At 42.4% G+C, this 15182-nt stretch overlaps 1 protein-coding gene across 1 annotated transcript; it reads right to left on the minus strand.

The window, feature by feature from the left end:
- Positions 1-1679: 1679 nt before the first annotated feature.
- Positions 1680-13869, minus strand: phf12b (PHD finger protein 12b). The gene is made up of 15 exons (XM_044354298.1): positions 13119-13869; positions 12627-12808; positions 10634-10706; positions 10051-10507; positions 9214-9334; positions 8988-9120; positions 8725-8889; positions 8464-8607; positions 7143-7845; positions 4809-4913; positions 4501-4686; positions 4317-4412; positions 3286-3368; positions 3043-3181; positions 1680-2865 (listed from the first exon to the last, which is right to left on the minus strand). The coding sequence occupies exons 1-15, from the start codon at positions 13182-13184 to the stop codon at positions 2414-2416; spliced, it is 3105 nt and encodes a 1034-aa protein (XP_044210233.1). The 5' UTR covers positions 13185-13869; the 3' UTR covers positions 1680-2413.
- Between the last annotated feature and the right edge of the window lie 1313 nt (positions 13870-15182).

Raw genomic sequence — 15182 nt, forward strand, 5'->3', positions numbered from 1 at the left:
TACTGTTGTCTGCCATAGTGTCTTTTTTGATACTTCCACTGGATGGTGCCAGAGTCAGAAATGTACACATATTGGCTTCCTTGTGTAAACTCAATCCCAGCAGAAACTATGAGCACGCTCTGCCTACCAGTGGTAGAAAAGGTGAACAACACTAAGCCTCCAGGCACAGTATGGGTGATGTGATTTTGATATTATGGCCACAGTTAAAACTGCAGCTCATATTATGACCTGAGACCAAGACAGACTTTGCACATATACATGACAAATGAAATGTTTGTAAAATTAAATAGATTTTCCTGAGCATCACACACAAAGAAATTACCCTGAATTATCAAAATTTCAACTATTAGTCACAATATGTTATCAGACAGGGTTATATGATTTTCCTGCACAGACTCGTGCACAGTTGTGATAAGAGGCGGCAGTGAGGTGGAATGTCATTGTTACATTCTGTGTATGAACATCTATTCAAGTCACATACTGTACATTCAAACACTTTAAATATATAGACATAATTAAACATGTAGACATAAAAAGATACAACAGAATGTAAGAAATAAAAAGCACAATTGATCTTCCTCAACATTTTATGATTAAACTAAATATTAACAATCAATTTAGAGCATTCAGTCACAAATGTTTTGTTCAGTCCAATAAATCTCCATGAAATCAGAAAACTTCAGTCATAATGTGAAAATCAAATGTCCTTTAACCTCAATTCAAATTAAATAAGACAGATAATCTTTACGTGACGCAGGCAGTGTGTGAGTTGTGTGTGTGTGGAAATGTGTGAAGTTAACTGTGTCTTTGTCCTTTTAAATCAGAATGAATTCAGTGCAGAATTAGACTGAATTTGGTTGAAGATGAGTGAATCGGTCTGAGGCAGGAGAATATGGGAAGCCTGGAGAGTTGTAAGAACTTAACTTTCTGTAGGTCCAACAGAGACAAGGAGGTCCAAGCAGGTCAAGATTTATTCAGACTCATCCCAGCTGCACATAGTTGACAAGGGAAGTCCAGGAAATTGATCCGGTTCTTGAAACAACTGCCATCTTGTATTTATTTTCTGAACTACTTCTCTTTTTGATGGTGTAGATGTCTCTTTCTGTTGGTATTACTTTAGTAAAGGGCACATAGTGAAGTTTCAGACTTGGACTTACTCAGGACTTCATCGCCAAGACTTGACACTTGCATGACCTACAAATATGACAAAAACTGTTTGACCTCCACATGTTTATCCCATAAAATGGTGAATATATCCTTTTTTTACTCATTGAAGATATTGTAAGAATATTTCAAATAGCATGTCAGATTATTCCTTCTGCTGTAAGAACTGATATTTTGCACATGAACTTGTTTGAAGGCTATTTATTGGACTTAGACTTTTGATATATGCAGCCGAGATACAGAACACCGAGTTTAAATGTATCAATTAGCTATTCATAGTTTCCCAAACTATAAAAAATCAGCTGCCTGGTCACTCTGTGACTCTCATTTCAACTGATTATTTTCTCTATTACTCCATTGCTTTATTTTTGAAAAACAGCACTTCCACTGTCTATGTTTTCCATGCAGTTCCTTTATCATGACCTTTCAGAGTATTAGCAAGAATCCTTACTGGTGCTGTTGACAATCCAAATCCAAAGTCAAACTTAGATCCACACAGGACACAGATCCATTGATTTTGTTCTTAGAAAATCTTTCTGTATTTACACGTTTTGAACAGACAAGCAGGTACAGACAAAGAGTGCTTATATACAGAGCAGCACAAGATGTTAAAATGAGTGCTAAAACAATGTGGTATTTACAGATGGACTACAGCGGAAAGTACAGACTAAGAACAAGTTTTATCACAAAACTTCTGGTACTCTACACAGTATCACAAATTCCATGAGCTGTACAGTTAAAAACCAAAAAATGGTAAATCTACATGAAATCCAATGTTTCTCCAATTGAGAGGCACTGAATTATATATATTTACATAATATATACATATCATAGTGTATAAGCATGTATGTTGTCATACATATATAGCTACCTGTGGTGCAAAAGCAGCAAAAGAAATTAGAATGTATGGAATTCAATACTACAAAATAAAAGGTTTGTGCTAAATGGGCTGACTGACAAAGTAATGTTACACCATACATAACTAATATACTGGCAAAAAGAAAAAGTGAGCGCAGGTAAATAATGCTCGCTCAAAGTCCTAGCGGTCTGAAGTGAACAGAAGGTTGCTGTCAGTCATTCAAAAACAGAAGAGATTGTCAATAATACTTCAAGTTCATGCAAAGATATAAACCATTAAAAATGAAAAAATAAACTTTTCCCTGTTGACCAACCAGCTGTGCAGCTTTCCCTTCATTGTGACTCGGAAGGTGCAAAACAAAAGGAGGGAGGGCGGGACTTCCTGTGCGGGTTATGGAACAGAGTTGGAGTGCAGTGCGGGCACTTGGTGAGAGGGGACAGTCTCAGTGTCGGCCTCGTCCTGGCTGGAGGGGCTGCTGGCTGTGGCAGTGTTGGGAGGAGGTGTGGAGGTGGAGTTGGTGGGGGCGGTGCTGGTAGTGCTGCTGCTGCTGGTGCAACCAGCGGCAGGCGTGGTGGTCTGCTCCTCTTTGGGCTGCTTAGTGGCGAACTCGGTGATGCTGAAGACGAACTGGAGGCAGCCCAACTTGATGTAGCTGCCGTGGTGGAGCAGCGCTGTGCCCTCCCAGCCCGCCCCGCTGCCTCCGATCATGCTGGAGCTGCTAGCCTTGCAGCTGCACGTCAGCTCGGAGCCGCCCTGAGGCTGGCTGCTCATCACTCCGCCAGCTGGCAACAAACCCACCACAGAGCTAGGACCCTCGTCCTCCTCCCGCTTCTTACTGCGACCTGCAGAGAGCGTTTACATGTTTAGAAATCAGAATCAGAAAGTTTGCATGATTTATGTTTGTGTGCATGTTTAATAATAACCCAACTGTCCTCTGCCTGACTCTGTGTCAGAGACTGATTATCTACTATAATGCACACTGGAGGATTTTAACAGTGTTTTCAATGAGACAGACTCACGGATGATGCCTTGGACTTTAGCCACCAGGCCGCTGGGTGGAGACGGCGAGGCCTTCTCAGAGAAATCACAGGAGTAGAGGACGTTGTCCACCGTGGTGCCGTGCTCGCTGTAGTTGAGCAGCTCATAATGCTTGGTATTCTACACAACACAATCAAACCACGTCCATTAACAACAGTACTGCATGAACTGAACAGGTAAGAGGGGAGTAAATGTAAGCAATACAGCACTTTGAAAGCTCTTACCTCATCATAGAATATACAGGCATGTTTCCCCGATATGTAGTTACAATGACCGTAGTTTGTAAGGCACACGTCCATGTCAGCACCTTTACACAAGAAGTTAGAAAGATTCTCACTTGTAGCAGTAGTACAGCAAAACTAGCAAACACATGAAAATAAGAAAGTGCAAAGATTTTATTTCAAAGAAATTCTACACCACCAGACAACATCACTGTATCATTAATAGACCTACTTTATTTTAGTCTCATGCTGGTCTAAATGCCTTTACTAAGATTGGTCCACTCAGAACTTTGTGGAACTGTTGAAACATGAACATCAGTCCAATCATCAACTGCAGCAACATCAGGGCTATGTTTAGATTTTTTTTTTTTACACTGCTGACAATACAGGACCTTATCTATTTCAGTACCAGTACAAATCATTTTTTTTCGATACACATCTTTGACAAATACAACCATGTTTTTCTACAAAACCCTTTTTGTCTTAACAAAAGTTAACTCAAGTTTTCAGGCAAAAATATTTGCCTGAAAAAAAAAACAGTCAAAAAATTGGGAAAAGTTTGGTTTTAATTTCAGCATTCAAAAAGAAGTGAAGAGCATTTGGTACTTGACAGTTTTTAGCCGTTTTCAACCAGACATTTCCAGGAAACCTAAAGACCCTTTTCTGTATTTGTTTGTGTTCCTACTGCAACTGAAGAACCATGGAGAACAGGCCACTTGGACTGATGACAGAGTGAAAAATGACGCAAAGCAGACGTGCAGAAGTAAAAAGATACTGAAAACTCCAGAGTCTGTCTGTCTGTAGTAGTGACAATGTGCTATTGATTTAGTACTTGACCAATCATCCATGTTTAGAACTGCAAATTCTGCCCTAATTGTTCCATTAGTACTATTAGCAGAGCACTGTCTTTTTTTAGCAGCACAGGAACTAAAGCTCAACTCTGCTTCTTGTGGCTGAAACACAAGTAAAGTGCCTGAGTTCCTGAAATGGTTGAATAGCAGCTGAGTCACAGTGATACAGTCAGCGTGTCTCACCAGATCCTATGTATAACGTCCTGTAGCACATGCTGACGGCTCCTCCTTTTCCTGTCAGAGGGTAGAAGACGGCTCGAGCCTGCACCTTCTTCTGACCTGTCAGGAGGAGGGTTGAAGAGTGTGAATATTTTGAAGATAATTATTAGATAAAATAAGACTGAAACAGCACTGTCAGGAGTCTTACTGTCAGGGCGGGGTGATGGGGTTTTGGGGGCAGCACTGTTGGCTGGAGGAGGAGGAGGAGGTGGTGGAGGAGGAGGAGGAGGAGGAGGAGGAGGAGTACTGGGTGCTTTGCAGGGGAAGAGCTGCTGGATCCTCTGCCAGGCCAGCAGCTTGATCATCTCTGCATCCAGTTTGTCCAGCTCAATCCCTACACACACACACACACACACACACACAATCCCATGAGAAGATTATTATACACTTAAATACAGACTTGACATTTCTGCAGTTCAGTGTTGTCACATCTCACTACTGAGCGGGGACACTTACTCCCATCTTCGTCCATCCCCTCTTTCATGCAGCTGGACAAGTTAGTGAAGGAGGAGAGGGTGCTGGGCAGCAGCGAGTCCATCAGTCCAGGACCAGCCTTGATGTCTGCGGAGGAGAAAAATTAAGGGACAACATGTGGTCAATTAAATGAACTTTACTAACCTTATTTTTATAGTCCCTTTTGATTTGTTTAACTATTTGGGCGTGTTTTAAAACTGCAGTAGTCAGCTCCATTCTGTTTCTGTTCTTCTTGTCCTATCACACTGTTGTTTTAATGTGACACTTAGATCTACTGGGAAATTGTTGCCAGTGACCAGAAGAGGGAGCTGTTAGACTTTGGACTGCTAGAAAGTGTCACCAGTAAGGGGTTTTCCATACACATGTGCTGGCTTTGGCACGTCACCCCGGTGTGGCAGAGATTTGCATCTACAGCAGGACTACCCACTTGGAGGTGTGTCTTTAACTGATGACGTGTTTGTCTTGAGTCGATGGCGTTTAAAAGCAGCGCTCTCTTTTAGCTCTGTTCACTCAAGCCTCCAGGAAGTGTGCTGGACTGTGACTAGTGGTCAAAAGAGTGTCTGTAAATACTGGTGGATACATTTTTTGAGCATCACTATCCTCATGAAATGACTTGTGTCACTATCAGAATTTGATCCATTCAGTCCGATAACATTCAGTCCAGAAGAGCCGCACCATTGAATCATTTTATCCCACTTTAAGTAGTGGAGGGCTAAAACCGAAGTTAGCTGGCTCGTCCCTGAATGATGACGAAGCCCATCTGACGTCACTGCAACGCACTCGGAGGCGGGTCAGGCACGCTTTGATCCCCACTTGGGAGCTGGGACATCTTGGGCATGACTCAACGCAACTCGGCGTGTTTAAACCGGTAATGGAAACGCAAGTCAATGTGGCATGGTTTGACTCAGCATGAGCGAAAAGTGCCAAGTGGAAAAAGCTACAGGTATTTCAAGTGGAGGGCAGATGAAGTGAGGGAACAAACACTAATGAGCTGCAATAATGACCACTGAGTTGACACCAGTCATAGACTATATTCAATTAGAAAGGTTAAGTCACAACTAAGTTCCAGCATATACATTATCTAACTAAACAATGACCACAGTTCTGCTACAAACTTTGAGATCCTGAAAAGATGCATCTTTTCCACACAGTGTAAATGTAATGCTATTCCAACATGTGGAAATACCACCTTACTAGCAGTTCACTTTCACAAATACTTGATGTGTGGCTTAAAATTGCAGTTTAATAGAATTGTGAAAGTTTAAAACAGGAAGTGCTGCATGAAACTCTCAACACTCAAACTTGGAACTGACCTCTTTGTGACATCTGAGCCACTGGAAGATTGAACGTTTTGGTGAATGTGGGGAAAATCTAGTTGAGTACTCAGCTGTGTGTGCAGGATTTACATCTGCTTGCTGATTTGCTAAAACTTGAATGTATAATACTAATAACACTTTCAACACCAGTTTGAGTGTCACAACAGATGTAGGTAGACGTGCTGTCTGCATGCTGCGCCGTGTGACCCTGCGATACAGTTCCGTTTCATCTGAAGCGCAAGCATACAGATAGTTTTAGGTGGTGATATGGTGGAAGACATACCCATCTGGTAATTTGTCAATTAAGATTACTCAACATGGTCAGGATATGAAGTACATATACAATAACGTCTATCATGATAGGAGACTGTATCCATATAAGGCTGCAACTAACAATTATTTGAATTATTGATTCATCTGCTGATTATGTCCTGTCAGAAAATCAGTGTAAAATGCTTGTTATAATATCCCACTCTCCTTGCCCAGAGTGATTTCCATATAATCTGCATACTAAAGGACCCGCTGTCCTCTCCACAGCCTCTGGAATGACTGCAGACCAGCAGCGAGCCTCCAGCAGGTCTGCCTCTCTCTCTGCCCTTGTTTTTCACATTAAACTGGGCTGAGTTCACGTTTATATTTAACAAGCATTACGCAGGTTTGGCAGAGATCTGCTAGAACCATAATGAAAATGTTATTTACAATGCCAAAAATGAAAAGTCACTGTCCTGGCTCCATATGTATCTATAGATTTCTTCCATAAAAGAACTGCACATAGCTTTAACTACTGGCTATAATGATGGGATCTGTCAAAAAATGCTGTTAAATTAATCCAATTTTGGCTCTAGTAACTAGTGGCTACTGCAGTAGCACTTTCCATTAAATGATTGGTCGTTTTGCCAGAATAAATATTTTATGCACCATATTAAGCAGCTATTTCTGCGGTGCTTGAGAATATCAGATGAAGCCAACTAGCAGTCCACAGGGTGTGTTGAGTGTGTACCTGGAGTTGGTGATGATGATCCCAGCTTTGCTGAGTCATGCTCCTGGTTGCCTTTAGATGGTGTATCTGAGCGGGCACTGCTGGTGATGGAGAAGGAGGGTTTTTCGTCGCTGCTCCTGTGGTTCTGCTGGCCACTGTGGGGCCATATCGTGGGGGCGGCGGGGCAGTGTTTCTGAGCGCAGGCCTCTGTAGTGCTCTCAGGCTCCTTTTTAACTGTTTCTGTTCCTATATGGTTCACCAGCCCAGAGGCAGCAGCTGAGTCTGGGGTTGTGCTGGGCTTCAGTCTGTGCTGCAGCTCCGTCTGCCTGCAGGACTCTGACGCGCTGTTACAGTCTACAGGTCCGTTGGCTTTGGGAGGCTGACCCTCCTCTGCTAGAGGTCCGTTGGGTTTCCTACAGTTCTGGCAGGGTGTCATGCTGCATTTACAAGCACCCAGCTCTGCTTGGGTGTCCTGTGATAGAGAACCCCCCTGGGGGTCATCAGGTGTACTGCAGGGTTTAGAGCAGGGTTCAGGGGAAGTAGTCCTTCCTAAAGAGGCCTGAGTTTTAATGTCCTCTGATGTTACACAAGATTTAGCACTGGCTTTCTGCTCAGAGTCCCACTCTGCTGACAGTGTTACTGATGACAGCGTGGATGAAGCCTTTTGCTTGGTGGATAGGTGTCGCATGATGCTGCACTGGAGGGCGATGACATCCTGAAGCCACTGTTCAACACAGAAGAACCAAGTTTAACCACAAGCAAACATCAGTTCTTTATCAAACCCTGTCTTATCTGATGGAAAAAATGATGTGATATCAAATAGAGCTGATTCATCAGAATTTGATTCTTACAATATTGTGATATGCTGTAACTTACACGGTTAGGTAAGCGTTACGGAGATTTTCACCATCTATCTCTGATATGATATCTTAATTTGAGAAATGTAAACATGTGTTTCAATAAAACCCCTTTTTTCTGGAACAAAAGAGGACAAATTTTCCAATGTTACCACAAACACACATACAGCTGTATTTTTCCGAAATAGTCTTCATTTGGAAAAAAATGGCATTTAAATCAGGAGCAGTCTGATCAGAGAATAAGTCAACATGATTACAAATCTGACCACATTTTTTTCCAGTAGTTTTTGATCCTCCATGTTCAGTCAATGCCAAAAAAGTACTGTCTGATACAGTCCTATCAGTAACTTGCCAAAATACAAACATTTTGCACAGATGTCAGCTGCTTCAAACAAAATGGACACCAGCTGATGCTGCAGGTGACTTTGATTCAATCTGCCTACCATTTACTACTGTCATCAACTGTAAAAGCTTTTCCTTCCTACCTCCTGCTGCTCAGCCTGTGTGGTGAGGTGCTTTGAGGGCTGGTGTTCAGGAACAGGGCTACAGACCAGCTCCAACTGACGCACCCCTGCAGGAAGCAGCGTGGTGGGAGGATTCCTGTACTGAGACTTGATGGCATCTGGCACCTGAGTCCAAAACAGTGATTGTTAGAAATAAAGCCTTCCTTTATGACTTCAACTGAAAATAATCAATTTTTGCTGCCATCATTATGCTACATCCTCCCACTGGGGCAGCCAGTCTACCTTGATGGTCCTCTTGTTGTGCTGGTGAGTGGTGCGCCGGTTGGGTGCGTTCTGCCGATGGACTCTACGTAGGAAGTCCAGCTTGACGGCGTGTTGGGACATTCTGTCCTGGAACTGGTCGAAGAGCTGACAGCGGCTGGAGAGGCTCAGGCTCCTCTGATTCAGCTGTGCAATAGACAGCATTTGAAATTAATCATTCTGTTGCCCCGTGCAAACTTAAAAAAAAACAAAAAAACAACTTAATTTAGCTCTGAGCCTCTTACCACTAAGTGCTCCACATGGTTTGGGCACATCCATTTGCCAGCAGGTAAGGCTGTAAGTGGAGGGTCCAGACAGTCCATATGGAACAGAAGGGGACAATAGTCACACTGGATCAATGGAGCCAACCTGCAACTCCTATGAGAGGACAAGAAGCACAAGGGGATCAGTACAAGATATGACACATTTCAGGCTTGTGTACATCTGTGCATATCATCCCTGAGTACCAACCTGTTGCATGAAAAGCAGACTTTAACTGGTAGAGGGACCAGACCATTGGGATCCAGTTCATGCTGAGGCCTCCTGAATGGCTTCCCTAGTAACTCCTCTTTTCTCCTCCGTTTACTGCTGCCTGGAAATCCAAACAAAACAGAAGACAGACATTTGAGAATCTATCCAACCCAGACATCTGTATGCTGTTCTGTATCACAAACCTGATGTTCAATATATTTCAGGAGATATTTTTTTTATCAAAGTGCAGTACTTTGTTCTAAATGTACTTTTGCTTAATGGATTCCTAGTTTGGTTTCTGGCAACCTTTCATCAAGAAGGGCTCAGTATCCCACAAGAGGTTACCAATCACCATTTCTATAAAAACCTATTTGGAGCTTTTACGCTCTTGAAAATAAAATACAAAAGTAAGCCAAGCTGAGATTCATTGGACTCTTAACTGATGAAGTCACTAACTGATGAAAAAATTGGTAATTTGGGAAAATTGGGTCCCTGGCCAGAAAATTTTGAGAAACTCTCTTTTATCCCTTGGTTTGGGCTTTCAACAAACCCGAATATTTACCATCGCTGTTTGGAAATCTTGAATATTTGTAATATCAAACTCAATTGTAGCTATGCTGGAAATATCAAAGTGACATCACATCAACTGTGTTTGACTAGTAATCTGTAGGAAAATATAACAACATGTATCTGTGCTTTAATGTTACATCATGTCTTTTTTTTCTACATTTCTTCAGTCATTTAGATTTTTTTTTCTTCACCATTACATTTTAATGCTAAGTTATATAAATACATTATCATTTGACAACGTTGAGGTAGTCATTCTGACAGACAGACCTGGCAGTGCAGTGGTGCAGGTGAGCTCGCTGGGCAGCTGGAATTGAGTGGGGTTTCTCTCCATAGCGGCTGCTATTAGCAGCTGAAAGGGCCTCTTGAGGAGGCGTGGTGTTGGAGCAGATACTGTGGCGCTCTCAACCTCTGCGCCCTGAACTTCATCTTCAGGCTCCGCTGCCTCCTCCTCCCCATCGTTCTGCTCCTCTGAGGGGGTTGGTGTGGATGAAGTGTTGGAGGTGGGTGTGCCGGGCCGGCTGCTCGGTCTGCTGCTGGCCCTGCGGTCCAAGAGGCGTACCTGGGCCACTCGTAGACCGGGCCCTGCTGCTCCTGCTCCCGGAGGCAGGCCGTCGAGCCGCAGTGGGCCAGCATTAAGCTCCAGCTCCACAGCTGGGGACGCAGATCGCTTGGAGGAGGACCTTTCCAGTAGGCCGTTGGTCTGTTCTGACTTCTGTTCTCGCTTCTGACGGCAGGGAACAAAGACCGAAACACAGATTTAACAGTCCATAAAGCATTCAGATACTTCTCTCTACATGTCAACAGTGTCATGGTGAAGGATTGTGTGCGAAAGGCAACAACTGCCACAGACCTTTTTGCGAACATTGCAGCGATGACACATCCATTCCCCTGGGGGAAGCATTTCTTCACTTAGAGGTGGGTTGCTGTGGTAAGAAGATAAAACACATCATCAGTGACCAGGTTGACAATTAATGCAGAATGCAGACTAATGCATGATTTTGCAAGTAAGACCTATCTAGTAGTTTCAAAGAAAACAAACAAATAAAAAAAACATTTATTATCTTATTGGTTACAACCATATTCCCAACAATCCTGTGTTGTTGACAGTGTGCAGTATTTCGAATTATCTTTAAATACATATTCAAAATTATTATTGATTTCAGTTTTTAAGACTATGAGCATTAACAAACCAGTTACAATTCAGCAAGTAAACCCCTGTCTCCATCTAGTGGACTGATTATTGTATTACAATTAGGAAAACGCCTGACAATGATGTGCAAAGTATTCCTTATCTCAATTTCTAAGTTGTTTACATTTGTATTACAATTGCTGCAGTGTGAATTAATTATAACCATGAGAAAAGATTTTAAATGTTCTAATCTACTGTACATGACAACAATAATTAGACATTCTCCAGTCATATCCACAGAAAATTTCACCATCATTTCCAAGTAAAACATGGTCAGACAAAATAAAAATTTGAAAAATGTTGTTTTGGTAAAAACAAACATGAGCCAAGTGCCTGACAGAACAACAATAAATCCAGGGGGGCAATGTCATGACTGCTGTATAATGGGCAGGACACACCTGAAGCCAGGACTATCATCTACAGCCTAAAACCTCACAAGCAAGGATTATCATAAGTTGCCCTGTGCAATACTACATTCAAGATAATACACACTAATATAACACTGCAGAAAGTCCCCCCCCCCCACTCCAATATGCAGTGATATGAGAGAACCACAAATTGTGAGGATGAAGCCATTGAAAGGCCTGACCATATATGGAGAAAACGTTTCTGTTTGGTTGTTTCCAAGTGACAGTCTCAACTCAACTCTTCCAAATGCCAAAGTTAAAATAATCACGCGAGCAGATGTGTAACGGGGAGCCATACAAAGCGGCACCGGAGAAACGCTACAATGGGTCGACCTCTAACGTGTCCACAACAAACGCTACCATTCCACTGCTCCATCTCGAAAAATGACAAAACATTTCATCCGTGTTATTCATGAACTCCTTTTTTCCCCAAAGCTGAATTTTAAAGGTTGGTAAGATGGCGGTGGGATAGAAAAAAAGAGCAGGGAGGTCGCCATATTGTAAACAGAGGCAGTCTCGACTCCATTTTTAGCAGCAGCAGCTCCGCTGGCTGCAGCCACGGCAGGAGGGGAGGACCGACTGCAAGCTAACTCTAACCGCCTTCACAGACACGGCTACACTTCCACATTTCTTTTAACCCCTGTACGTCTTACTTATATGCTTGTCATTGATAATAATGAATTAAAGTGAGTTCTCCATAAGCTTTGCAACTACACAACAGCCACAATAAACGAGACACCACATTCCCCACATAATGAGGACACATAACGGTTAGCTTCTTCAAGTTACTCGACACCTATATAAATTAAATTAACTTAAATGTCCTGTTCTCTTTGTTCACCAGACTATATTCAACGTGTCAATATGTGCTGTTAAATTCAACATATAAGTCATTAACACAGAATTGAAATTCAACTTCACAAAGTGCTACACAAGGCTCACTGCCGCCCTCCTCGGTGCAGTTGTACGTTAGGATACAGTGTGAATATGAGGAGAACACCGATGGTTGAAGTTGAAATTTACGGTTAAATAATGTGTAGCGGATATGTGCATACAATAATGACAGGTCAAATATCTTAAGATTACCAGGTGCGTTCGTTCAACACTATCAATGGCAGAATATGATTCACTGGAGTTAGCATTCAGCATCTTTTCATGCATCTAACGCAAACTCACAGTTGCAGTCCCTTGTCTGCTAAACACACTCAGCATGCAATAATGCGTGCAGGACTTGTCCCCAAACTTACCAGCACTGGAGGTGGAAGGCTGCAGGACAGTGATCACAACACAGCAGATCTCCCCCCTCCCGGCAACTGTCACAGGTGTCGTGGTTGGTGGCCCTGCCGCTCCTCCGGACGTCCCTCACCAACTTCCGACTCCTCTTCTCTACCTCCTCGGACTTCGGGGGCGCCAGCAGTGTTTGGATTTGCTGTAAAAGTTGTTTACACTGTTTACCATAGAGCCACAGCGGTGCTGTCTGACTGTTTGTCTACAGTGTAGAGAAAAATGCAGCTTTGTGCCCGTTGTCCAATTTCATGCTAAGCTTGTGGAGAGCGGTACCGATAACTTGTGGCCTCCATTACCAATCCTAACTAGCAAGTTAGCTAGTCGAGAAATGATTGACAGCAGGCTACGGTGAACTGAAGATAACGGCAATTAATATGATGGGAAAGGCATAAAAACATTTACATTGACGGAATATTTCACTTAATTAAGGCCTTCGGGCTGTGCAACCTCACCTCCATTAAGCCCCCAGAGGTATCCAAATCGTACACAATCGTCGGGGTCTCCATTTTGTCCCACATTCATCCAGGAGCAGACGCTGCAAAAGGAATTTGCGATACAAATGCCCAAAGGGCACACAACGACGGGAGTAAATCCCGCAATAAATGTCTTTTTCCAAATGTTTTGACCAACGGATGGCTGGCCAAGCGATGCTAGTTATCGTTAGCTGGCTAAAGGAGCTAACGACGAAGGCAAGACGTCAACCAGTCAAGGTTGTGAAGCTAGCGGGCTCACTAGCTTGTGTTGTTGCCCAAAAAAAGACCACAAAACTCTACGATAATCGTATATTTAAAACGCTGGTGTATTAGCACCCCTTTTCATGTGCTAATGCCAAGCATACATGCAGTATTTTATATCAAAAGACTGTTGCTGCTAGCTACAAAATCCATCTGCGGCCTAGCTGGCCAGCCATGATTCTTGTTTCTGCTCCTGCAAAAAGGAGGCTTGTAAATGTGCAAACCGCTCCGCTCCCATTGTCAACAGAACATGGAGCCAAAAAATACAGAAGGGATTTCGGCGTGGCGCGGTCCAATGCACGGTTCCCGATAGCGTATGGAATGTATAATCCTCAAATCAGGTATGCTGAGATGCAAATTTGGTTGATGTTATTGTTGTGAAAAAGGCTGTGCATCTACACTGGCTGCTAGCAACATCCTCTACCAGTTGGCGCAACCGCGAACCGCCGGACGCGCATGCGCATTGGAACGGATGTGGATAATGACGGAGACGCACATTCTGTAACAAGGAGCGGATAGATGCTGTACATTGCATCTGGATACTATGCATGCTGTGCATTATTATAGTGGACTTCACAATTACACGAATATATTACTATTCCTGCCACAGTCGACTTTTACTAGAATCCACTATACTGTCTGTATACTGCTGTATACTGAGTAATACTGCTGCTTGAATCAATAGCAGGCTGCTACTATTGCTAATGCACGTCGCTGATAGGCTACGTTTACCTAACCTGAACCAGTGATACTGACCACTGTAAACTACTGCTGCTTCTCCATCAGATTTAGTACAACTGCTGCAGCTTACACTTTGGTGTCACTGATCCTGAAATCGAAAATTTTAGCACACTGCTGCATCTCTTGGAGGTGCTAACTGTAATAGGCTACTGACTTTACTACTGCTAGCACAACTGCGACTGTGACTGCAAAATAAATGTTATAACTACAATGACTTGGACTGGTATTATTATTATTACTGCAACTGTTAATAGGCCTATTATTATTACCACCACTATACTTACTACAAATAGTATAATAGTACAATACTGCCACCAGCCTACTACTACCACCATTAAAAGAAAGTGTGATATAGTGAAATGATTTAATGATCCAATGTGTAAGACAGAAAGCTGGTGAAGGTCTTTGTTTTATTAACAAATAACAATATAACAGAACATACACAACTTTTGAAACAAATACTTGTTCCTTTTTGTTGCTTCTCCTGTACTACCGAAAGGACAAGAACAATTCAGCCAGACAGTAACACAAACAGCAGTGAATATAGTCATATAAATGTGTAAAACAAGAAAAGAGACAAAACACAAAATAGCAACAACAATAAATATAAAAATATATGTTAAAAAAAAATTCTTAAAGGTGCACTACATGTCCAGTTTGTCATTATTTGATATCGTGAGCTAGTTCTCGACAAAATGATGATTGGGTTCATTATTACATCTCAATATCAATACGATTCTGACAAAAAATGTTAACTCAAGTTGACCGTATGTATATATAGAGAGACATGATAAACTTATATTTGTTTCTCAGCCCTAATTTTGAGTATTTTGGACTTTACTGCAGGGGCACCAAAACATGTTCAGATAATTCTGGAGAGCAAGGTAAAAGTCAAAAATGAATGCCAGGTAATTAAAGATAATGCACTGGCCTGTTGAGTGATGGGTAATTTGTAGTCCTTGCCAGCAGAGGGAGGCAGCACTCTTTTGTAGTTTGCAAAATGGATGCTCATCACTGAATTTACAGATTAAATTTGATGAT

The sequence above is a fragment of the Thunnus albacares genome, chromosome 6 (genome assembly GCF_914725855.1).
Source record: "Thunnus albacares chromosome 6, fThuAlb1.1, whole genome shotgun sequence".
Classification (NCBI taxonomy): Eukaryota; Metazoa; Chordata; class Actinopteri; order Scombriformes; family Scombridae; genus Thunnus; species Thunnus albacares.

Bases quoted from the DNA above. Each gene is read 5' to 3' on its own strand.
- phf12b (XM_044354298.1), bottom strand. From the start codon at position 13,184: ATGTGGGACAAAATGGAGACCCCGACGATTGTGTACGATTTGGATACC. The intron at 9,121-9,213 runs GTTGGTACTCAG...GTCCTCTCATAG, and splicing joins GTCTGCTTTTCATGCAACAG to GAGTTGCAGGTTGGCTCCAT. The intron at 7,846-8,463 runs GTAGGAAGGAAA...TGTGTTGAACAG, and splicing joins CACAGGCTGAGCAGCAGGAG to TGGCTTCAGGATGTCATCGC.